Source organism: Pezoporus flaviventris, unplaced genomic scaffold, assembly GCF_033815535.1.
Source record: "Pezoporus flaviventris isolate CSIRO_AGI_PZ_B2104156 unplaced genomic scaffold, CSIRO_AGI_Pfla_v1 ptg000100l, whole genome shotgun sequence".
Classification (NCBI taxonomy): domain Eukaryota; kingdom Metazoa; phylum Chordata; class Aves; order Psittaciformes; family Psittacidae; genus Pezoporus; species Pezoporus flaviventris.
This window is the reverse complement of record NW_026892648.1, coordinates 2,427,047-2,451,822: the sequence shown is the minus strand read 5'-3', so window position 1 is coordinate 2,451,822 and position 24,776 is coordinate 2,427,047. Positions and strand designations below refer to the sequence as shown.

Here is a 24,776-nt window from a genome sequence, read left to right as displayed (position 1 = left end):
GCTGTGAAAATAAATGAATGACAGTGATGCCTCTCCCCATTCAGCAGCCTTGATTGCTTTTTCACAGTGTCATAGCACTACATATGTTTTCATTGCTGCTATTTGAGATTTCAGAAATCTTCTTTCTGCACTGTTTTCAGACTTTTTGCAAGAGAAGATAGCAAGCATGTTGTTCAAATAGTTGGACTGCGGGAGGTTCAGGTGGACTCTGTAGATCTACTGCTGGAGGTAACCTCTGTTTGTGATTATTTTTTGTCTTCTACAGCTTCATTTGCTGATTTGTGAGATATGTTACTTACAGAGGTTGTTATTTGTTGAGTAGTGCATGTGTATGTTCCTGTTTAAGGTTCTGAAAGTGGCAACCCTAGCAGAGCACCAAGGAGCACTGTTAGAAGTGCCTTTAATTCAGTAAGCTTCTGGGTCACTGTGACTTGTATTATTGACGTGCAAGCTGCTGATTTACAGCTGTTGCTTCTATTGCCACTCCTTGTGGGAAGATCTTTGCCAAGAAATAGACTGCTATCACTATTCCAGAAATTAAATTGTGTCCCAGCAAGGGACCCTTAAAGCTGGATAAGTGTTTTCTCCCAGTGATATTGGTTGGTATTTTTTTTTGCTTCTGTGAAGTTAAATTTTCTATTTTAAAGGTACATGGATGTGGGACAAAATATATAAATTTGAAAATTAATAGAATTATAAATTAGAAAATACTGAAGATTGAGGTTTTGATCTGAATTAGGATTAAGCTCCTGCTTAGATAATGATGTGTGATAGCAAGTAAAATTAGGATCTTTAAACAGCAGCTGACATTCAGTACAAGCAAGGCTTCAGTCTTCCTTCCCTGCCTGGCTGACCCTAAAAAGGCACTGGCAAATTTTCTACATTGTCCTGCAGCCAACAAGCTGGTTAAGTCTGCTTTCTATTTATCTTGACTTCTCATAGTTTAATTCCTTTCTCACTGAGGAAATTACAAGTGCCTGATAGTGTAATTGACTCATTAAAATTGGCATAGTGTTGCCCATGTATATTCTATTTAATTTTTATCTTCATCTTCCATTAACTCCAAGCTTCAGGACATGCTGGTGATGCTTCTCCAAATTAATATGTAAATTTGCTATATGGTTGATTAACACATTCCTCTGTATTATCACATTCCACACACAGAAGAGCTATGAAATGACTTTATTATTACACGTATCTCAGCAAAAGAAGAATTTGATACTGTCCACAGCCCCTTTGAACACAGGAATGTCAGTGGCTTGACTTAGAGCTTACTAATAGACCACAACAGGTATATGGGAAGAGTCTTGAATACATCCCTAGTTATTTACCATTCATTAATGTTGGCTTTGGTTCAGAAATTATCTGCATTTATCACTAATGTAATGCTTCAGAGCTGCTGGTTAGGTTTTTGTTGGTTAGGTTTCTGATTGAAAACTGGCCACTGAAAGGCAAGAATAATGTACATCTGTCAACTGAGAATGTATGTATTTGGCTAGATAATGATATAATTTGTTCTTACAACTAGAAATGAAATTATGACTTTTATGAATGTCCTGCTGCAGTTGGCTACTAGACTTTGATAGTCATTAAGAGTTTTCAAAAGAGAACTATCTGGATATGTATTATGAAGGAGCCTGTGTCCTTTTGCTTTGCCTCTCTTCCTTGTTTTCCTATTTTATTATTGTATTGAGTAAAATCAATCTTTTAACCTTGTTCCTTACTTTAGCACAATTTCTTTTAGTTATAGAAATGCAGAAAGGTTTTGGCGCATTGTAATTTTTGTGTTATTTTCTGGGTAACAGTACTTATTTATTACATGAGAAAGAGAAATGTTAAAAGAACGCCACAAATAGTTATTTTATGTGTCTGTTAGGTTATGTCTACAGTCTTTCTTTCTTTCATTGCTGATATACTTCTGGTTTTAATTTTATAGTTTGTATATTTTGCAAATCCAAGTGAATATGTGATGCAACAACTGCTTATGTGCAGTATCCTCACAAAGCTCTGTAGTGTTTCTGCAAGCAAGTCCATATACAAAGTTCTGAAAGAAACATTGGAAGGGATCCAGTCTAACTTAACACCCACCTTGCACCAAATTTTAAGGCTGGAATGAACCATTCTTCTTCATATTTCCTCATCTTAGGAGAACATCTCTTTCTGAGAGATTGTGTTTTTATTTACAATTTACACTTGGATTTTGTCCCTCTTTTTTTGCAGGTGATTTTGAAGGGGGGGAAAGAACGTAGCACAGGCGCTACTGGAGTCAACTCAGATTCCTCTCGATCTCATGCTATTATCCAAATTCAAATTAAAGACACAGCCAACAGGACATTTGGAAGGTAAGATGAGAAGTGTACTGCTTGGGGCTGATGAGGACGTCAAGCCCAGGGATATCCAGAAGGCAAACAAAAAGGAGGTGTTGAGTTAGTGGGCAGCTGTGACTGAAATCAGAAGATAGGGTTCAGAGGGACTTTGAGGAGTTTCAGTCATTTCTCTGTTCCCAGGGAGAGCACTTAAGCCACATCTGATGTAAATGTAGATGCAGGTAAATGTCTGCAATGGGCATACTGATGTTTGAGCTCATCACCTTTGAAGTCAATAGAAACAGTAATTTCTACCTCATGCCACCTAAACTAGGTCAGGTGGACTTGCCCCTCAAAGCAGCTCTGTCCTGTAATTGACTAGAAAGGGAGCCTCGGATGACTAGTGCAGGTGGAGATGATTCCCTTAGAGAAGTTTGCCTGTGGTCAGAAGAATCACAGTACCTCACCTAAACCTCCCTGATAATTTAAGAGTGTGGTTCTGGTGCTATCTGCAGCAGCCAAAAAGAGCAGTTTATTTCAACTTGTAACAGCTATTTTATGTATTTGAAGACTGTAATTGTGCCTTTTCTCAATCATCTTTTCTCCAGACTAAACAACCCCAAGAAAGAGGTCTGAGGAAAGAGAGGTCTAGGTATCTGTATTAGTGCTGAGTCAAAAAATCATGCTGACAAGCCCTTCCAGCAACCACCATGCAGTTTTGCTTCCCAAGATCTTATTTTACATACAAGGCAAAATGGAATAGCCATACATAGTGGAGAGAGGAAGAGGCAGGCTTAGAAAAAGAAATGTATGTGATTATGTAGGTGTGGCATATGTGCCTTTTTTGGGTTTTTGTTACTGAAAGTGAGCCAGAGTGAGGAAAGGATCCCAAGATATGCCTGTAAGAGACGTCAGGGCTGTTCCAGAAACAGAAAACAGCAAAGAAAAAGATACAGTGCAACAGTCAGTGACAGCAGCTGGCACTTAGAGCTAGGGAACATGAGAAGGAGTAATTGAGTTTCATAGAAGGAAGGGTCAAGGAACACTGAAAGCTCAGTCTGTTACTTACTTCAGTGGAAATTTCTGTTCATATTGCCCTGAATTCCAATTTGACGCGGCAATTGTCCCTCATACCTGGAAGGATAATTTAAAAATCTACAGTTTCTTTAACTGTTTTCTTAGGAAACCACAAGCACATTGATTACCTGGAGAGATTAATGTGTTAAACTTTAAACAGCATATCCATTAAACTGTGGAGCCCTCTCATCACATGCAATTACACGTTCTATGGCAACTGTGTTAGTGTCCGGATGCTCTGACAGTGTTCCTAATGCTATTCCTATCATGGTGCCTCAGATATTTCCAGTGGGTATTTCTCTTAGTTCAGAAGTAGTTCTTTCTAATCTGATGTCACGTGCTAGAGTACTTCAGTTTAAAAAATAAAAATATAAAAACTAACCTCTAAGATGAACAAAACTCTGTTTTTTCTAGGATATCATTCATAGACTTGGCTGGCAGCGAAAGGGCAGCTGATGCAAGAGACTCAGATCGGCAAACAAAAATGGAAGGAGCAGAAATAAACCAAAGTCTTTTAGCAGTAAGCTACTAGCATTTCTGGGGAAGGTTTTGAGTTTAATTATTAGCATGTGTTTTAGAATAAAATGAACCACAGAATAATGCATGTATGTATTCCATGGAGGTGGAAAAATAACCAAAGTACTAAGTGTGTCCACTTTAATTTGTCTCATGCCTCAAAGACAATTTAAAAGGGAAAAGGATTTCTGATCAAGTCTTTTTAAGCCATTCTTACAGCCAGCCAGGTGAACACATCATAGAGAATATTAGGTATAGTATAATAAGTGTCCTATATTTTACAGAGAAAGTTTTGTCCCTTTTAATTCCAGAGAATATTTCTTGGGATTACCATATTTGTTTCATAAAAGCACGTCTCTTCCTGCTGGTTATTTTCACCACTCGAACTCTTTCAAATCAGGAGTAAAGGCCTTAAATACTCAAAAATACAGAAACTAGTAATTCATGTATGGGGGAAAACGAACAGGAAGAAATGCCCGCTTAATGCAACTTTTTGTAAGTGTACACAGTTATGTAAAGAGGGACAAGGAGCAGAGAAATGCCACCCATGAAAAAGCTGAAGTTCCTGTAAGCATAAATTGTGCAGAAGCCTTTGCAATCCTTTACTTCAAATGAACAAAGCTCACTGGTGACTGAGGGCTTCTCCAAGTGAAACTGGAAGTGGTATGCAATTAGTACCAGTCAATAGTGCAGAAGTCAGTGCACACAACTGTACCTTTTAGTGTGCAGTAAGTAAGAGGTGGTTTGCTTTTATTGAGAACGTAGAATGTTCTTTTGCACAGAGGCTTTCCTGCTGTGTAATACTGGTATTTATATTGAGAGACAGCCTGTAAAGTAGATGTGTTTCTCTACTTTATGCTTTCTTGAGTACTTGCTGGTCAATAACTGCATGGAATGGGGAGTCAGGACCTGAACAGAAAGGATTCCAGAAAAGTGAAGCTTTATGTAAGATCACATTCATAAAAAGGACATGGAACTGTTGGAACAAGTCCAGAGGAGGCCACGAGGATGATCAGGGGACTGGAGCACCTCCCGTATGAAGACAGGCTGAGAAAGTTGGGGTTGTTCAGCCTGGAGAAGAGAAGGCTGCGTGGAGACCTCATAGCAGGGGGAAGTTTAGATTGGATATAAGGAAGAAGTTCTTTACTGTGAGGGTGGTGAGGCACTGGAATGGGTTGCCCAGGGAGGTTGTGAATGCTTCATCCCTGGCAGTGTTCAAGGCCAGGTTGGACGAGGCCTTAGGTGATATGATTTAGCATGAGGTGTCCCTGCCCATGGCAGGGGGGTTGGAACTTGATGATCTTAAGGTCCTTTCCAACCCAAACTATTCTATGATTCTATGATCACGAAACTCTTCTTTTAAAAGGAACTTTTAAAATCAGAGTGTGTGTACTTTTGGTATTGTGTTAAACCGAGTACAGTTAGTGACTGAATTCACTATATAGGCATCTTGGGGTAAGTCTGTATGACCTGCAGCCTGTAGAATCTAGTTCTGCTCTCAGTTATGATACCACTCCCTTTCAGGCCTTAAGACACATTAAGTTTGAAGTTTGCTCCTGTTTTGAATATTCATGTTGATTTCAAGTAGAAGATACTCAGATACTGCAATTATGAGAAGTGGAATAAAAAATTAGAATAGTTTGATCTCTTGTTATAGTTGTGATTTTTAATAAAATACAATAAAAGTGAGAAATAAGTGTCATTTTAAGTGAGTGTATGTAGAATGTAGTAAGGCTTTAAACGTACAATGGCTGCTTCATGACAGAATCACCATGACAGTACTGTAATCTCCTTATTTTTCCTTCAATATTTGCTCTAAATGACTTGTCTCATGGATATACAGTAAATTTCTGCCAATTTTAGAGTATCCAGGCTTGATAAGGAGTGTGATGCTATTGTGCTTAGCTCAGTGGAAATAAGGCAAGAAAGTGCATATCTCTGAGTGACATGACATCTTCTTCCAAGGCTGGTAATAAATCAAGGGATGTTCCTTCAAGCTACAGGCTACCTCTGTTGATGGTTATTAACAATAAGAAGATATAGTGAGTTCTGTGAAAGGTATGAGTCTAGCTAGCTGCTCATGTTCTGTTAGTTTTAATGGAAGTTCTGTGGCTGTATCTCCACTCGCTGAGCAGTCTGTTGTTCCATTCTCAGTATTTTGTATAGTTCTTAGCCTGCCAGGGGGCACAGTGACATATTTCTTTAGATATGCTGTACCTATGTTACCTTGTGACCGTTGCCTTGAACCTGGATTTGAACACAGTCCACCTCACAGCTCGCTGGTCCGTGTTATCCCTAAGGTTTTGGGTTAGCACCTTGCACCTTGAGATCAACTGCCTTCTCATACAGTCCAGTGTACCCACACATAGGTGTGACATCTAGACTGCATATTATTCTCATAATGGGGAGAAATATGCACTTACTAGCCTGTGCTATCTCTGACCAAGGTATGAAAATGTTGCCAGAGTGACATAAGAAAATTGCAATGCTGTTGTCCAAAGTGTTGGGGTGTTCGGGGCAGAGGAAGAGCTTTTAGGAGAAGGAAATTTGTAAGACATGGAGCTGAAGAAGCTCTGTTACTGGGGTACACCTGCCCTGCAAGCTGCACTATAGTCTTGGGTACACCCAACCTGGCTTCAGACTCCAGGCAGCAGCAGGTCCACAGTAGTGTGGAGCTCTGTGTGTGCTAAACGTGTATTTACCCAGTTTCTTGGGGTTGTGTAGCTCACCGAGCCACCAGGCAGGGCTAGCTGTGCTGTGTGCTGCAGCTTTGCTCTCTTTGAGTGCAGCTAAACTGCTGCTGCTGACTGAACTGGCTGAAGCTATTTGTGGCTCTGGCAGCAACAAACTCTCCTTGCAACAAGGGACATCATGTAGTAGGAGTTAAAGGTATCACAAAGGAAATTGCACATTTTGTAGGTTAGGTTTGATGCAGTTCAGTTTCTTGCCAGTGTGTGACTAACACGCTTTTTCCCCTCTTTTTTGTTTTGTTTTATTTTTGATAGCTAAAGGAATGCATTCGGGCACTGGATCAGGAACATGCACATACTCCTTTCCGGCAAAGCAAATTAACTCAGGTAAAATGAGCAAAAAGGCAGCAGTAGAGGTTTCCCTGATGAGGACAAAATAATCAATAAATAATGATTTTAACAAAAAGCATAATTCAATAACTGCTGTTAAACTCTTGAAGAGAAAAACTTAACTTCTGCAAACATTAATTTTAAAGGTAATCACAGAATTAAGGCCAACTGCCAGATCCCCCAGCCAGTCCCTGGGGACTGGCATGGTCAAAACCAAATAAACCCAAACCTAAAACCAAACAAAACCCTCAAACACTGCCTTCCCGATTCATTCAAAGTTACCATCCATTTCCACCCAGTCTGCAACCAATCTTGGATCTTCTCTGCAGTAACAGTCCTGTGAGTTTTCAGTGCTTCTTCACTCCAATTGTAATATATGCTTTATTCTTCAAAACATAAGAGCACCCTTATGGCACCTGGTGCAAGGGCTTGTTCAGAGCCCTTATTAACACTTGTGTAAATTGTAAACAAAGAATTGGAAGACAAATTGAGATGAGGACTACATTAAAAAAAAAAAAAAAACAAAAAGGGATGGTAAATCATGATCAACTGCTTCTGTACACATTGCTAACTTATGGGAAAAGCAAGGTACATACACTGCTAAGAATCTTATTTTTTACCTCCAACACTAGGTGTTAAAGGATTCTTTCATTGGCAATTCCAAGACGTGTATGATAGCCAATGTGTCACCAAGCCACATAGCTACAGAGCACACCCTGAACACTTTAAGATATGCCGACAGGTAGGTGATAAAGCTCAATCTTGCAAAGGTGAAAAGCACAAAGAGAAAAGAAGTAATGTATGAGGTTTGTGGTTACATTTTATTTTGGTTGCATTGGACTTGTTGATTTAGGCAAGAAATTCAATTTTCACAATGTAAATACAATCCATACTTGTCCCAACTCTTATATTTGGTGTTAAAATTCTTTGGGTCTTGCAAATCCTTTTTGATGGCAACTTTTAACGATGAAAATATAGAATCATAGAATAGTTAGGGTTGGAAAGGACCTTAAGACCATCACGTTCCAACCCCCCTGCCACAGGCAGGGACACCTCACACTAAACCATATCACCCAAGATCTCGTCCAACCTGGCCTTGAACACTGCCAGGGATGGAGCATTCACAGCCTCCCTGGGCAACCCATTCCAGTGCCTCACCACCCTAACAGGAAAGAATTTCCTCCTTATATTCAATATATCTATCATTGTAACTGCAGGATTACTAGCATCCCGTCGTCCCCCCCCGAATGTTTTAGTTTTGTATTGTATTTCTGCCTAGAATACATGCAAGTCACCTTCCCTCCTACACAGGATGCTTGAAATTACAGCAGTGGTGGGGTTAAGAGGACAAGAGATGCTTAAGGGGGAAGAGGAGCAAAGGAAAGAGTTGAGATGACAGGGTGATAGCAGTTAAGCAGCTCTTCACAGTTACACTGATGAGTCTGATCCAGGAGTCCTGTACCCCTGTACACCTGAGCTAAGTGCCCCCACTGCAACTGCTCCAACAGCCCTAGTTTGTGTTTGTGGGACAGTGTGATGTGCTATGGAGAGTACTGGTTTGTCTTCAGCTGCTACTGTGCCATGCTGCATTATAAAGTGTGGAAATGCAGCCCAGCAGAAGCTATCTTCACTCACTTAACCTGTTATGCACTGTTCAAGGAAGCACTACAAAATACTGCTATAGCTCTTTCCAGTAGTTCAGGCATTTTGGAAGGCTTTTGATGTCTGTGTGGATAACTACACAGTTAAAACAGAAATCATGACACTGAATTCAGTGTATAGTCTTAGTATGTGAAAGCATTAGTTTGTTCTGATGACGCATATTTATCTGAAAGCATGACATCTTCTGAAGCCAACTTCATTCACAGGGTCAAGGAGCTGAAGAAAGGGATTAAATGTCCTACCCCCATCACAAACAAGCGTCGGACAGCTGGAAATGTATCCCCAAAACGTGTCCAAAACAATCCTTCTTTGCCACCTGGGGAAAAGAGCTCTCCAAAGAAAGTGAAGCTAGGCCTCCAGCATCCCTCAAATGCCACAAAAACAAAGGCATGTCCTGCAGCACTCCAGCCATCAAGTGTCCCTTTTACCTCTACCCCCAGGGCAATCAGCAAAGGACATGCCCACAGAGGAAATCCCAGCTCACCATGGTTCCACCACGCTAGTCCGGTTAAGGGAGTTCTACGGATAGCACATCCCCTGAAGAAGAAGAATGATGATCTGCCTCCCCACTCTGAAAAGAACCCCACTGCAAAGGATGCTGCCACACCAGAAACGAAAGAGAGTGGCCAGAGAGACAAGTATATGCAAGACAGACCACCTGCCCAGGGCCTGAAAGTCCAGACAGTGCAACCTGTTCAGAAACAGCTTGTTCCTAGAGATGATTTTTCCTTTGGAGATGGAAATCTGCTGTCTGATGGGAGACAGGAATGGGGAAGTACCTTTGCTAAACAATGTGTTGAAACCTGGACAAATCTGCCTCCATTTCAGAAGGAAAGGGAAGAGCATTTACGTCTTTATCACCAGCAGTTTCAGCAGCCACCTATCCTACAGCAAAAACTGAATTATCAACCTCTTGAGAGGTTTTTAACACAGTACAAGCCCCAGGAGATTCAAGTGAAGCAGGAGCTGAGCCTTCCTCCCACAGAAGTACAGAGCAAAGAGGGGATGCAGCTGGAAGACTTGGATGACAGTGATTTCAGTGAAGATTCTTTCTCACCTATCTGTAGCCAAAAGAGCGTGAAAAGAAAAAACACCAACAAATGCAGTCAACATTCATTTTTCCTCCATCAAAGAGAACAAGAAACTGAAGAAGAGCAAAAAGGCCAAAAGAGACAGGATTTATTTTTCAAATACGCAGTATCCATGCCAGAACATGAACTAGATGACAGCTGGGATTGTTGTGAGGGCAGCCCAAAGACAGAGGAATCTATTAAAAATGCAGGCTGCAGCAAAACTGCAGCAGACTGGAACTACGACTTCACTATTGAGCCCTCCTCAAACAATGCTGCTGAAAAACCTTACTGCCTGCAGGATGATCCTGCTTGTAACTGGAAAAATGGCAAAGATTTCCTAGCTGATCACAAACAGCACAAATCCAAACACAGATGTCTTGTTTACTCCAGTGAAGAACCCTTGACTGCAGAAAAGGAAGCTTCAAACTCATATGTTTCTCCCGTATTGAAACTGGGAACTCCAGAGAGCAAAGAGGTCGGCCTCCAGCACGAAGAGAAGGAAGAATCCACTTTGGATAGACATGCTGTAATTGCAGGAGATGTGAAATGGAAAGCTCGAAAAAATGGTGTTAACCATTGTGGATCTTCCAGTTGTTCCTCAGAATTCTCCTCTGAGCTGATGGCCCCTCTCATATCCCTTCTTGACTATGAGGAAACAACTGGTTCAGAGAAAGTGTCCTCTAACCAAGAGACATCCCCTTGTGTGAAGAGCACACTCGGCTCCCAGAGCAGGTTTGCAGAAGAGAGCTGGCAGTGCACGAGAAGCAGAGCTCTGACGGACAGCATGCTGGAACTGGGGGAGCAAACGCGTCGTGGCGGAAGGCACTGCACCCTGCTGCATTCCCCACAAACAGGGGACAAGAGGCTCTCACCCCTGTGCTGTGATGTGAAGCCTTGCCACTGCCTCCTGGGCTCAGCTTCACCAAAGCAAGGGGTCGCTCACAGCTTATCTGCTGGACGTGACCTGATAGAAACATCCACAGCTGAATCCATGGGCTCCAGGACACACAGAGAGTGTGGTTTGTTTCCCGAATACTTGTGTGGCAGACAGTGTGGTGCAGATATTAAAGATAATACTGGTAATTCAGGAAGATCCAACTCAAATCAAGGACCCAGTGTTGAGCCCATGGCTCAGGAAATAAATGCTGACATACCCAAAAAGAGCTATTTTTCAGGTGCACCATGCTTTCTCAGTGTGGGACACACGGATTACACAGTCCAGTCCCCCTCTCAGGAAAGCAGCCTGCTACTGCAGCCCAAGTCAGGACTGAAGAATGAGGACTTCAGTCATTCTGAAGACTCAGCCAAGTCGTTGTTCAGCAATGAGGAAAGAGGGTTGCTAAAGAACAAGTTAATGCAGAATCTTCTTACACAAGAGACTTTTGTGGCAGATTCAGCATTTGCAACTAAAGATAAGCAGCCATTAGCAAATGCAAAGAGCCCCTCAGGCGTGTCCAGCAGCAGCTCTGCCAGTGCTGCATCAGAGATGGGAAAATGGCAGAGGGAAGCCCTAGAAAAAGCACAGTAAGTCTTGCTCATCACTGAAGTTTGTCACGAAGCTTAGAAGTTCTAGGCACATGATACATTTGCTGTTATTTGTGTATCATACTCATATGTACTTTAAAAACTGATGGCAAATCAATCTATGAACTAATTACTTAATAAGGTCAATGATAATTTATAGTGATACTTTAAAATCTCACAGGAAGCCAATTATTCTCTTAGAGCTTCCTAGGATAATGAAGAATTAGTTACTGAGAACTGCAGTCCTATAAGCTCTCGAGTACTAAAATATATCAAAACTTCCATCAAGAATCAGGTGACAGCTGTTCCATCCCTACTGAAAGCAAAACAGACAGAGCAGCTGGGCAGTTACTGAAGATGTGGATGTAAAGCTTTAAAGTGCTGAGAGCTGCCACTGTCAGCTCCAAAGGACTGGACTGCATTCACATGACTGAAAATAGCTGGCTGGTCAGAGAAGATTGCCCAGAGGAATGGACAGCAGCACTGCCTTCCTGCTCTGCCTGTTTTTCACCAAAATAACTATCAGCCTCATGGCTGTAAGCAATTTCACCGATTAATTAGACAATTTTTTTGCTCCTAGATTTCCCTTTGGTAAAAATCGGTACATGCTCCTGTGCTGTTTGTGCTAACAGGGGCTGTAGTCACTCCTCTGTGAGCAATCCTGACACATCAAGGTCATCTTTAACCCCAAACCAGTGCAGTCCACTGCAATTCAGGGAGCACTGGTGTGCACTTTGAGTGCCAGGAACAGAGGATAGCAAGGCTTCCCCTGGGATATTTCCCCTTCGTAAAGCTTTATTAAGTAATTATAGGCAGCACAGCAGGCTGTGTAACTAGTGGTGTATTTTATGTTAATCAGACAGGCTGTAATTCAGGCCCATCAGCAGCAGCTGGATGAAATGGCATCCTTGTGCTTCAAGGAAGAGTGCTTAATAAATCAGATGTCAGCAATGGTAAGTGTTTCAGATGATGATTTCAGTGCCTGCTGAACTTGCATAAATTAATCTTAAAAGATTATTTACTTTAATTAGCGATGTGGCATTCCTCATCAATTGTTCCTCTCACTCTCTGATGCCTCCCTGTGGCGGCTCATTTTCAGTGCCTGTTGTGTCTTTGCCAGTCTCCACACTGCCAGGTCCTTGGGAGACTGATGGGCCAACTCTGAACCACTTGTGCCTGATCAGACAGCTTTCTCTTATCTTGCATCATGGGTACCAGACTGTACCAAACAGGGCGTCCTCCCCTGTGATGTTTTTCTCTTACAGGCTGGAGCAAGTAAGTCAATACTAGAGAAAACAGCACACCCCTAAGGCATGATGCTGGGATGTCACAGTTGGTGGTGTAGAGCCACATTGCCTCTTCCTTCTGAGAGTCCCTCATTTGCTTACCATGCTGCAGATGGCCCCACTCACACAGGCTCTTCACTTTTGTCACTCACATGTTGGCTGATCCTTGTCTCAGATAACAGTAGTGCAGGCTACACCTGCATAGCCCACTGCTGGACAGGCAATCCCAGTTCTCTGCTTCTCCTGCATCCCATAGGTGCAGCTCTGTGAGAACTCCCATTCACCCAGACTGTTAACATTTCCCAGTAAGCACCTCCTGCCTTACCACTTCCCTCATCAATAAAGCTAAGCTCCATTACCGTGTTACGTTATCAAACCATTTCACTTCCTATCGCAGCTCACATCTGAAATGCAGCTGCACTTCAGATGTATTTCAGAATGGAGCCACCATGTGGCTTATTTGTGTGATTTCCAGCTGCATGTGATGTGTCACCAGAGTAACACCTGAAAGTTCACAAAGCAGCACAAGAGGCAAAAACGGTATCAGTTTTGTGGCAGACAATGCAATGGTATAAAGGAAGCTTGTATTTTTGTCTATTTCTTTTTAAGTCTTTTAAGGTTGTTCTTCCTAAGTCTGTTGCTCACTGGACACCAACCAGCTTTCCCCCTCTGACCTCCGTTTATTTGCCCCATGCTGCAAGCAATCACTTTCTACTTAGCAGAATAATGACAAGCTTGCCAGGCCTCCCAGCACTGTGTAAATACCTTGCATCCTGTAGTGCTGTTTCACAGCATGACCTTTCCTTGGGTAGTGAAATCACCTTGGACTTCCCATTATTAGTTTCTCTCCTTCCACTTTCAGATGGTTCTGATTTCTCCAGCCATGAAAATCTGGCCGCAGACCATCCAAATACTCAACTAAGCAGGATTTAAAGTGCTTCAGAAAAGCAGGGCAGCTGGGCTGGACATTACAGTCCTGATGTCCCTGCTAGACAAAGATGGAGTGCAGGAGATAACTGGAGTCCATGGAGTCCTGCCAAATAAGCTTTTCAATGACTGATTTCCAAATGGTAGCAGTTGAAATCCCTGGCTCTGAGGATGCTGACACCTCCCAGCTCCTTAGACACTGATCTCTGAACAGAGGCACCAAACACTGCTCTTACCTGGAGAGCAGAACAGGTCTGAATGTACCCTTATTAATACAAGTCCTACCCAAATAATTGCCTCCATTTCAGTTTTAATCAGTTTCACATTTTTTTTATCCACGTGGCAGGTTGCTGTGGAAGGTAGAGGCTATAGACACTGCTCATACTTCTCATGTCAGATCTAGCAGTTCTGTAGCCACGCAGGAGTTGGACCTGTGACCTTATGTGAAATAATCCCTTCCATCTCCCAAGAATGGACTATTCTTGGGCTATTATGTCTGATCAGTTAGTGGCCCAGCTCACCATTTATTTTCATGACTGCTAGATCCCACATGAGAGGTGTCAGGAACAGAGCTCAGCATGATGTAAAACACATCAGACCAGTCCCTAACCTTTGTAAAGCTAACTGGTGTAGAAGGCGCTTTATACATTTTTGGTTTTAAAGCGTCATATTAGCTGTAAGTTCCCCAACAGATAGATAAAATTACAAGTGTAAGTAAACCTCAGTATTTAGAGGCATTGGTCTGGGTCTGTGAGGGTCAAGAATTCAATAAGGAAATGCCAATTTAATCTACTACACTGCAAAATGGAAAACACGCTTTTAGGTACTGCTACAGTGCATAAAATATGCTGCTTTTCCACCAACGTGCTGCTCCTGCTCCTCCCTAAACTTTCTTTTTGCCTTCCTCATCAGGATTTTCAGAACTTCATGACCAAGCTGGACGAAGTCTTGATACTGAAGTCAAAGTGTATACAAACAATGCGAGACCAGCTTCAGCTCTATTTAGCCTCTCCTGGCACTAACACCTCCTTGCAATCACCTCCACCAGTTTAAACTGTCTTTGCTTGCATGTGCACAAGAACAGCTACAGAAGCAGCCAGCTAGTATTTGACCACACTTGTGCTGCAGAGTTTTGAGTGGGTAGGGGATAGCTTTTGGTTTGATGTTTATTGATTAGTGTGTATTTTACATAAGGATGGAGAGAATGCTGAGTAAATGAGAGATGACTACTTGGCACCACAAGCTTTTGTATTTCCTTAATACCAGTAAGCCATTTTCTTAAGAGCAGCAATGCATCAGGCTCTAAGTATCTCACCAAGCAGCAGGCAGCCCTGTCCACAGTATTCATAGCAGCTTTGCACATGCTAAAGGCATTTCCGTGTTTTCAAGAAAATGAGGCCAGACACAGGTCTGAAGAGAAATGCTCAAATGTTATCCAGAACAGTGTTTGCAAACATAAGCCAGGGAAGAGGAGCCACTGTTTATTAAGTACACAAATGTAACTAGACCGTAAGTAAATGGAAATCAAGGCAGGAGAAGTGCTGTCACTTTCAGAAGACAAAAGGCTATTGTTGCAGTTGTTCTTTGCTGAGTAAAAACACTCCAGAGCTCCTGAACTCTGGTTGGCTGAAGTCAGGAGTAACAAGTGATTTACTAGGGACTTTTTATCAAAGGTTCATCTAGCATGTTAATAAGCATGTGGGTTCATACTGCTGCCAACTGTACCCGCTGCAAACTACAGCACAGCTGTAGAGTGCTCACTGGCTGGGGTCTGGTGAGAGGCACTGGGCTTTCAGAAGCTGCCAACACTGCTGTTATGTGAAGCTGGCATCTGAATCAAGAACTATGGAATGATCAACTGGAGCCCTGCAAAAGCTCTGGTGCTCTCTGCAGTCACATCAGAACCACAGAACAAGTCCACCTGCTGAAGCCACAAGTGACTTTGAATCGTGCCCCCCCTGACAATGTGCTGTGTAAGCACTCCCACTCCAAAATTAGGGCTGTCATAGCACATTCAGCCATCTCTGTTTCCTCAGTGATGCGGGTTGTAGCTTGAAGCTGGCTCAGTAGCTAGAAATGCCAAGGGTAAGGGAACACTGGTGTCTGACCGGCTGTGAATGTCACTGCCTGCTTCTACAGCTACCCTGAGGAGCCCACGTTTGGCCAAGCAGCAACAGTTATCTGGGTTGTGCATTTGGTGCACACACTCCCAGGAATGTCACTCAGCCCTGGGGCACAACAGTGCAAGGAGAGGACTTTTAACAGAAGACTCAAGTCCTACATTAGTACCCTGACTGTTGGCTGGGGCTCTTTTAGCACAGGTTGGTCTCCAACTTGTAACTGGGACTGATTACTCTGTAGAGCAGACATCCTTTTGGGTCTGAGTTTATGGATCTCAAGATGGTTCCCGTGTCCAGGCCAGTAGCACTTCACTCACACCCAAACCCAGGTCTCCAGTGCCTGTTACAGAATACTTCCTCACCCAGAGAAATCAGGCTTCCAGGAGAAAATGCTGGTGTCAGTGGTACTTCAGTGTTTGTGCTTGCCAGCCACCAGAAAGCTACAAAGCAGCAGGACACCCACTGTCTTGTTAAAACCATGGGGGAAAGAGTAGGCATTAAAATAAGCTTCCCTTTAAAATAACCAACCTTTAAGAAGCCTCCCTCCACCTGCTGGGGTCAGGGAGAGCTTTCCTGTGAGTAAGGTGAGAACATGTAGCAGCTGGGTAGTCCTTGTCCCCACGGAAAGAATAAATGGATGTGAGCACTTGCAAGTGGTTTCCCTACTTTCTCAGCAAGCACACAGAAAATAGGGCTGCCGAGGAGCTCTGCACCTTCATTTGGAGCTGAAAAAACATCAGACTGTAGGACATGTGCACAGGTCACAGAGAAAGGAGATGCCCAGCCAGTAATGCAGTGCTAGGGAGGAAAACTTTCCTTCCGCATACTCTGACATTTTGGGAGATTTAGTATTGGTTGATTGTAGTTTCAGTTTTTTAAAGAGCCACTCAGCAAAGTACATTGAGCCTCTCATCCAAGCTGGCCCTTTCTAAAGGCCTATTCACACACCCCACAGTGCCATGTCCTGGCTGCTGCATATTGAGAGGTACTTGTAACAAGACACGAGTGACCAAAAATTTCCATGAGCAGAGATGTGAGTTAAGTCAGCTACCAAATATAAGCCACCAGATTCCTACCCAGCCTCTTGGGAGAAAGGCAAGTCCCTTTGGCAGATGTGAGCCCCAGTGCAAGCTCCCAGAGCAGGAGCTAATCACTCCCTGGAGGAACGGCCAGGAATGCTGAGAGACAAAAGAACAAAGCAGTTTTTCAAGTCCTGACACCATTTTTTAACCAGTAGTTTGTATCTTGTTAAGATTCTATTATCACTGTTCTTTATTTTCTCTACTGCATGCGAGATGATTTAACTAAAAAATGAAAATAATAAAACAGCCTCCATTGTGAAAATCCACCATCCTTGGCAATAACAGGACTGCAGACATTGCCTGCATACCCAGGCAATACTGAAACTGGGTTCCCAGTATGCAATGGAAACTACTACAGCTATTACCAAAAAGGGTGATGTTTTTCTCTCCAGTCTTCAGGTTATTACCTAGATGCTGCTTTAACTCTTATGTGAACATGTGCTAAATGAGCATTTCTGAAGTGTCATCCCCTTCCTGCTCTTTGATATTGGTCTCGCACCTGATACAAATGGCTTTTGTTTCAACCTGAGGAACATAGCTGAAATTGTCATTACATCAGCCTAGGGGATTAAAAGAGCCTGGCCACATACAAACAAACACAGAACTGAAGTGGTTTCAATTCTGTTTTCAGGTGCAATAAAGACAATTAAAGCTCATGGCAGATGCTTGATATTTTATTTGAATAATTGACATTATTTAAAATAAAATTCAATTTGCTACAGAACTCTGGTAGAATTTTATAGTAAATGTGATCAAAATGCCAGTTTGATTGATTACATAAAGATTAACTGGGGCTGGGAATGGGTAGAGATCCCCTTCACACCTGGCCTGTTGACAGGGCTGGTGTTTCGCAAGCTGTCCTTCAGGCACGTGAGGCCAACCCTTGCACCAGGTTTTGCTGCACCACCAGCAGAATGCACTGTCCTGCCCAGCATAGAAAGTTGCCCTGCCACACACCGTGCAGCAGAGCTGATGATGCAGGCCCTGGGGTGCTCCAGCAGAGCCAAGCCACTGGAAGAGCCATGAGGCCCACTGAAGAAAGCCTCAGGGCTCCCACAGCGTCACCCTCAAAACAAGGCAATGAGCACAGGAGCACTTTTTATCCCAGTGGGCAGAGTGGGAGCCCTCAGCTCAGAGTCCCTGCCAAGCTGCTGCTCTCCAGAACTGTCAGGAGGCAGCTTCAGGAGTCGATGGCTCAACGGACAACCACAGATTTCGGCTCTGCATCCATACTTCTGGACAAGCCTTTCCATCGAGGTATCCAGGCCTTGGTACATGGCAGCAGCTAGCACAAGGCAGCAGAGCAGCCTCTGATAAAGTCAAAACAGTGCCAGGTACGTAAATCAGGTACATAAATCAATCTGACATAAGAAGCTACAGTCCTATAGTAACTATTGATCCCCAGCACCCAGAACAACACTGAAGTCTCATCACATTGTGTCACTTGTTACATGGTTCTTCAGAAGTGCCTCTCCCCTAAATCACCATGTTAATCCCCATACTCCGTGGTCTTCACTTCTGTGAGAGGTTGCCCAGAAACATGCCTCCAGCCTTCAGATGCAGAATGTCCTTCTCAGACAAGTTTTAACTTCAGCCCCACCGCTATAAACTGGTGAGGCTGAACATGACAGGATATGATGCAAGGCAATGTGCCACGGTCGTACTCATGATCCACCTCCACATCTCCTACATACTGGCCAGCTACATGTCTCCTCACCATCATTTTAAGTAATGTAATTACCATAGTTGAGCACCCCACAGGGAATTCCAGGAGTTAACACTGGACTTGGATTAGATGTTTTGGTCATATAAAGTTTAACAACTTAATGTCTCCTTCAGAGTCCTGACGAGCCAAAAACCTCCTAATGAAACACGTACTCAGGCAACGAGCCAAGCAGTCTTCCCCTCTGAAGTCCAATGCTCCCAGCTCCATGCTGTAACATGAGTTTGGATCCCAAGATTTGGTTTTTGAAACAACACAAAAATAAGCCACAGGAAAAAGCAGCACATTCCATCACTGCAGCTGCTTGTCCAGAGACCTCCTTGCTCTTCCTGACATGGACAATTCATGTGTGCCTACAGGAGCAGGCAGGATCCAGCAAGTTCTTCATCTGCTGAAGTCAATTTGCATGAGAGACGGGAACCATGACACTGGGAGTCATATTTGAGGGCTTTATTAGTTGTTCTTCTGCAGAGTCAAAATATTTAGCAAATTACTTTAAAGATTCCTCAAGACTGCTGATACTTGATGTATGTAGAACTTGAACAATGTACAACTTAATAGTCTGAGCTATCAAAAACAACCCAAAACTTGGTTTCTAGTACTAGATGTTATAATGTAATTCTATAGCAGTGTGAGAAATGGAACTAATGCAGTGAGTATATTTGTTTTAAAGAAAGTGCTTGAAAGAAACTTCCTGCATCACACTGAGTAATATGTAAAATGAAAAGTTAACTGATATCCTAGCAGGGCATTGTCTTAAATAGCCTACAAGCCTGGGGGATTAAGAATACTGAGCCCCAGCTCTCTGCCTTCAGGTTCAAGAACCAACACAAGCTGCAGATCCAGGCAGAGTTCACAGCTTACCTGTTGCAAGAGAACTTACACACCACTCAGTATTGGCAGAAGTGCTGGATGCATGGGTAAAAATAAAACCAAACCAAACCAAAGAAAACCCACAAGAGGAACTGCTTCTCTCTTTATGCATAGCGACAGCTTCTGAACCAGTGTTTTACTAACTTACATACTAACTTTTGACCAAAAAAATAAAACTCCATTGCACTAAAGGTCAAATTTACTCAGTTAATCTGGACTGTGACACAGTCAAGTAATTCAGTACAAGCAGACAAGACACCATGAAAGCAGCTTCAAAGAACCAAAGCATCCTAGTTTCAGAACCAACTTAGTAGCTCTTCTGTCCAACTCCAGTGCAACAGTGAGGGGAGGAAACCACTCCTGTCTCTACCTACATACAATTCCAGTAGAGGCTGGGCAGTCTAAACTCTCCGTGGCCAAGCTGGAAAAAGGAAACTTAGGAAAGGACACTTTAAAAATTTAATTTAAGAAAGAAAGTTGGCTTTCAGTGGAAAGAGAAATGCTAGAGTGATGCACGCGGGCGGGCTTGCTCAGTCACTCTCCCCTGCATGTGAAAAGCCAGGCTCCCTCCTGCAGAGAGCAAGTCACACTGGATGTGGAGGTGGCAGGGCTGGCCCTGCTCCGCTGCACGCCAAGAATCCAGGAATGTGTTTTCAGCTGGCTCCTGCGCGAGCCATTAGATCTTCCAAAGCGTTGTGTTGGTCGTTGTTATGTAATAATAAGACCTCCTTAATGTCTTTTAGTTCAAAGCCCATTTCTTTAAATTGACTCATTAGCTGGAGGAGTTCTGTGATCTGAAAGACAGACAGTCCATTATTTGCAAGGGGAAAGAGGATGATCGGTGCTCGGTGGAGGTTTAGCACAGAGCCTGTCTTCAGCGACTTGGGCACCCCATGCAGTGGATGCCTGTTTCCCAAGTACAGCCTGTTCTGGCTCCCTTGGGACAAAGTCACCCACATTAGAGCCCACAGAGCCTCACCTGTGTTTGCAGCCCTGCATTTCCAAAACCCTCTTCGGCAACAGGACCAAAGCTCAGCCTGTGGGGGTCTCTCTCCCAGTGTTTTCTCTCCGCAGTAGGAAATTTACCGGCCTGGCTCAATTTGGGCTCCCAAAAATGGTGATTAATGGCACCCTGCTCCCCATCCACCATCCTGCTGTACCTGAACTTCTTTTTAAGTTACTTTGATTTCAGAAACAGTACAGTCTCTCTCGCTATCAAAAGGCTTCTCAGAGCTAGGGCACACTTGGGGGATTAGCACAAACCCTATAGGACACGTTGTCATCAATCATGAATCCTCCATGAGCTTTGGAAAAATTAAGCAACCACAAGTGGGTGAGCTGATCAGACTTTCACGAACCCTCTGCCATTTACAGGGCCTCAGCTGCACTTGAAAGAAAAAACCCACAAAAAGAAGCAAGCAGGTTGAAATGGGTGATCAGGAGGTTGGCTATTCCCAAATTTAGGGTTAAGCCAGTAGCAAATGTATTTCCTGAAATCAGTCACTTCTCCCATATCTGCACCGTTGTTCCTCTGTTTGCAAACATCACTAAGTCAAATAAAGGCAGGACTGCATATACATATGGTGCGGATGGTGGGAGTGGGCTGCACCTCTAAAGCATGCAGGTTGTTTAAAAGATCCTGTTGTCCTCTTTCCTGGCTACCTGCTCGTGTCTCTGTACTTTTGGTGCCGATAAAACAGCCAAACAATGAACCAGATCCAAGAAACAGATTTCCTAGCTTCCAGAGCAAGCCCTAACCCAATTTGCTGAGCAGCCTGGCAGACGCATTCATACAAGGGAGAAAATCCATGGCCAGGGCATACTGGCAGGGTTTGAAAGATAACTTGCTGCTTCTGAAGTTAACTGTCTCTGTACCAAGCACCCTGCACACAAGAGAACTCTAGGTTCAAAAATACACCCAGAAATAAACAGGGTCTTTAAAAAACATCCATTCCCCATAAAAATGCATGCAAGTGAGAGCAATAAAACAATACAGAAGAATTCTAATGCTTCAACACATATCTGCTTTATCATCACAAAGATGTCCTTTGGCAGTCAGTTTTGGAAACAAAGCAGCATTACCACAAAAGCCAGAATTACATCAGCCAGAGGAACTGCTGCTGGAATTCCCCATCACTGTACATTCTCTCTATGGCTTAGCACACTGTGCCCTCACCTTCTCCTCTGAACACTGATGCATTTCCAAAGCTGCTTCAACAAGAAGTGGGTCAAAGCCCTTCTCACAAAGCTGTCCATGTGTAAACAGGTAGTCCAGAACCTGTGGAGAACAAAGAAAAGAAACTAAATTTGCAGAGTGGCATTTGCAGCACATGGTTGAATACCATGTCTATACAGAGGGGCTGAGCACAACTCTACCCCAGCCCTCACCAGGGACTAAGATAAAGTCCTTCTTAGTAGAGTTGGGATGGTCTTTATGCAAGAGCCTGTTTAGAGAAAACAGGAAAGTCCTTCTGTCCTCCTGTGTTCTCCCACCACCTCTGAATATCATCTTCCACTTGAGTCACAGCAGCTTCAGAAGCCTATCTTTAGCCTTCCGTGCCTGATCACCGAGCAGAAGGTACACATTTAACTGTGGTTTTAATATTACAAGTTTTTAAAGTGAAACTGTAGGTCCAGCCATCAAGATGTGTAAGCTCTGAGCTTCCTCTCAGACAGCCACAAGAGCTGATGCAATCAGAAAGCAGTCAGCCTTTTAAAGATCAACTCAGCACACTGGTGAGTGAGCTGCAAATCCCAGCTCGTGTGCCCAGAAACCGCTGCCAGATTTCTTACCTGTGCCCAGCTCTGAGGTACAGGTTACAGCTCTGAGGTCAGACTGGTAATGCTGTGTGCAAACACGGCAGGATTTAAAACCGCCCTCCTAAGGGCCTTTTATTCCATTTGATACTACAGTTCATTCCAGTGCACACATTAAACCACTTTCACTGTGTAGGCAGATCAGGCAACACATCAGCTCTGCAACCAGAAGTCCCTGGGGCCAGCCCTCTTCCCCAGGCACAGTCTTGGCCCTACCTAGGGCCAGCATGGGAAGTTAAAGAGGCCATGCTCTCCCTGATTTAAGATGTTTGTTTGAAGCTGATCCAAGCCCCAGAGCCACGCTTCACCCTGCAGCTCTTTATGCTCTGTGACCTGGTTTTAGCAAGTGTTTGAGGCAGCACATGTGGAAGGAAGCACCACAACCAGGGCATGCAGGAGAAAGTCAGTCAGTGGTGCCTCCCAAGAGCTGTTGTAAGCCTGCAGGGGCCACTCTCTCTGCAAGAAGAGACGTCAGCATCATAACCCCTTGTAATAAGAACAAAGGAAGATGGTTGCTCTTTTATCATATGGCACCAAGCATGGTTTAAAGCTGCACTAAGCTTCCTTTGGACGGTTCTGTGACTGCTGGGAAGAGCCAGTACCTCTCCCAGCTTTATGTGCAGCTAAGTGCCCATCCCAACCTCAGCAGAGGTCTGGCCCAGCACCCCAAAGGTATTGCTGGCTTGAGCAGTCTCCCATCAGAAACAGGCACAGATACTCTTGTTTTGAGAGCCTCTACTGCTAGGTGGCAACTTCTCTAGCAGTTAACATCAAAGTGGCTGTGGGCTGCAGCTCCCTGTTAGAACCAAAATATTCCTTCCTATGCATTTTGCAAACCCAAGGCTGTTTCTCAGCAGAATCAGCATCCAACCAAGGGTTTCTTTCCCACTGTACAAGTTCTTACCTGGTCTATGTTCTGTCCCTTCTTCTTCATGGCTTTCAGGACGTTCTCAGGTGAGTACCCCATGTTTACGACTGTCTCTATGCACTGCCTCTCACTAGCGGAGAGCGCCTGCTGTAGCTCTGGAGCGGGGCCACCCGTCCACTTTGCACGGCTGGTGTTATTGGGCACTTTAGACACTGGGAAATTTTGGTGTGTTACCTAAAGGGGAAAACTCAGATGCTAAGGTGAGGGTCATCTTCTGCATCCCCATACCCTGTTCCTGGCTAGCACAGCACCCATGTAATTAACCCAAGAGGCTTTCTAGAATGCCCTTGGGAAGTTACTCACTGCTAAGATGAAACCAAGCACTGCACAGTCGGACTCCCATCAAACAACAATTAGCAACCTAGATGCTCCACAATATACCTTCTCCTACCAGTGGGACCCAAAACCTTTCAATACCCAACCTCTGCAAAAGTGAAGGTCTTTATGACATAACTAAACCCTGTACTTCAGGAGCAGCATACAGATTGCTTCCTTCAACCCAAGTTTATTCAGCACTATGATCTTCTGCACTCAAAGGAACATTACTTCTGGAGAGTCTCAAAAACACAGCCCAGTGCAAGCACGTAGGCATTTGTGAACTTACCACAGGGATTTCTGTTTCCTTGTAGTCTGGGTGTACCTGTTGGACAACACATAAATAAGATGACTGTAAACATTATACATCAGTGACCCGAGTTTGCTGCAGCAAAGAGGAGAGATCCAGGAACAAGTCTATCCTACTGGGGAAACCTGTGATCTGGTAAGCATTCCCCATGTGAGATGGAGACATTACACAGTTGTGCGCAGTTACAGAACAGCCATCGTACGGGTGGTTTCTTCTCTTAGCATGCTACAGATTATACTCCAAGAAGTATCTGTGTGTGTCCCTTGTAACTACTGACTTCTTTATTCACTCACTGTGATGGCTACAAGTTCATATAGCTCAGTGTAGCACGCTGGCTCCCGCTAAGCTCTTGACCCAGTGCTCTTCTTCCTGATGGCAATAATTTAGAAGTTAACTACCCAGAGACTTCTGTTTTTTGCATTTTGTAATACTACTGCCAACACAGATTGCTTGAAAAGTTGGCCACTTCTCTGGGAACAAACTAAATAACAAAAATACCTCTTTACTGAAAACCAATCCTGAGCATATCTGTAAGAATTCTGAAAAATTCCATTTATTTGCAGAAACACCCAAACCACCACCACTAAGGTGCAGTGAGTGGTATATATTCTGAACGGTCTGACAGGAGTGTCCCATGCTGCCATAACCAGAGATTTCTGTAAATAGAATGCATCATACTAGTCAGCTCTCTGATCAGCTTCGTTTAATTGCAACCTGTTGTCCTCACTAGTTGTTTCTCCCTCTGTCAATGCTGCAAAAAGCAGCAGTGAGCTTCAAGAAAACAAGAAGAGAAGAGGAGAACCACCCAAGACAGATTCAGTGAAGCCTCAGAGTATTATTGGCTTATTTCCACCAAAAGAACCCCCTAGATTCAATTCACTGCTAAAGCATACACTCCAGATCCAAAGTTAAAATTTCTAGGCTTTTGAGATACTTTTGGACTGCACTGGGACATTGGAAGTCTCCAGAGAATTCTAAAAGGCTGGGCAGAGATTGTAATAATAGGAGCCTTGAGAAGAAGGACTTGGGGATGTTGGCTGACAAAAAGGTTAACATGACCAGGCATCATGCACCTGCAACCCAGAAACTAAACCTATGCTGCGCAGCACCAAAAGGAGTGTGACCAGCAGGTTGAGGGAGGTGATTTTCCCTCTCTG

At 43.6% G+C, this 24,776-nt stretch overlaps 3 protein-coding genes across 5 annotated transcripts in view; 1 reads left to right on the top strand and 2 right to left on the bottom strand.

Annotated features, from left to right (window-relative positions):
- The window catches only part of KIF24 (kinesin family member 24), a 31,592-nt gene extending 16,524 nt beyond the window's left edge, over positions 1-15,068 (top strand). The window contains exons 6-13 of the mRNA XM_061477144.1: positions 141-228; positions 2,221-2,342; positions 3,798-3,903; positions 6,905-6,976; positions 7,612-7,721; positions 8,848-11,238; positions 12,098-12,191; positions 14,364-15,068. Of these exons, the coding sequence (XP_061333128.1) occupies positions 141-228; positions 2,221-2,342; positions 3,798-3,903; positions 6,905-6,976; positions 7,612-7,721; positions 8,848-11,238; positions 12,098-12,191; positions 14,364-14,504 (3,124 nt within the window). The 3' untranslated portion in view covers positions 14,505-15,068. The remainder of the gene's footprint in view (positions 1-140; positions 229-2,220; positions 2,343-3,797; positions 3,904-6,904; positions 6,977-7,611; positions 7,722-8,847; positions 11,239-12,097; positions 12,192-14,363) is intronic.
- Positions 1-24,776, bottom strand: part of NUDT2 (nudix hydrolase 2) — a 213,492-nt gene that overhangs the window by 22,933 nt on the left and 165,783 nt on the right. The gene's annotated exons all lie outside the window — the stretch shown is intronic.
- The window catches only part of UBAP1 (ubiquitin associated protein 1), a 37,569-nt gene continuing 30,104 nt past the window's right edge, over positions 17,312-24,776 (bottom strand). For 2 of the 3 annotated variants that reach the window (XM_061477271.1, XM_061477270.1), the window contains exons 5-8: positions 23,599-23,634; positions 22,971-23,168; positions 21,426-21,527; positions 17,312-20,043 (exon numbers count right to left, since the gene is read on the bottom strand). In XM_061477271.1, the coding sequence (XP_061333255.1) occupies positions 19,903-20,043; positions 21,426-21,527; positions 22,971-23,168; positions 23,599-23,634 (477 nt within the window). In that variant the 3' untranslated portion in view covers positions 17,312-19,902. The remainder of the gene's footprint in view (positions 20,044-21,425; positions 21,528-22,970; positions 23,169-23,598; positions 23,635-24,776) is intronic. The other variant, XM_061477272.1, reaches the window with a different exon arrangement.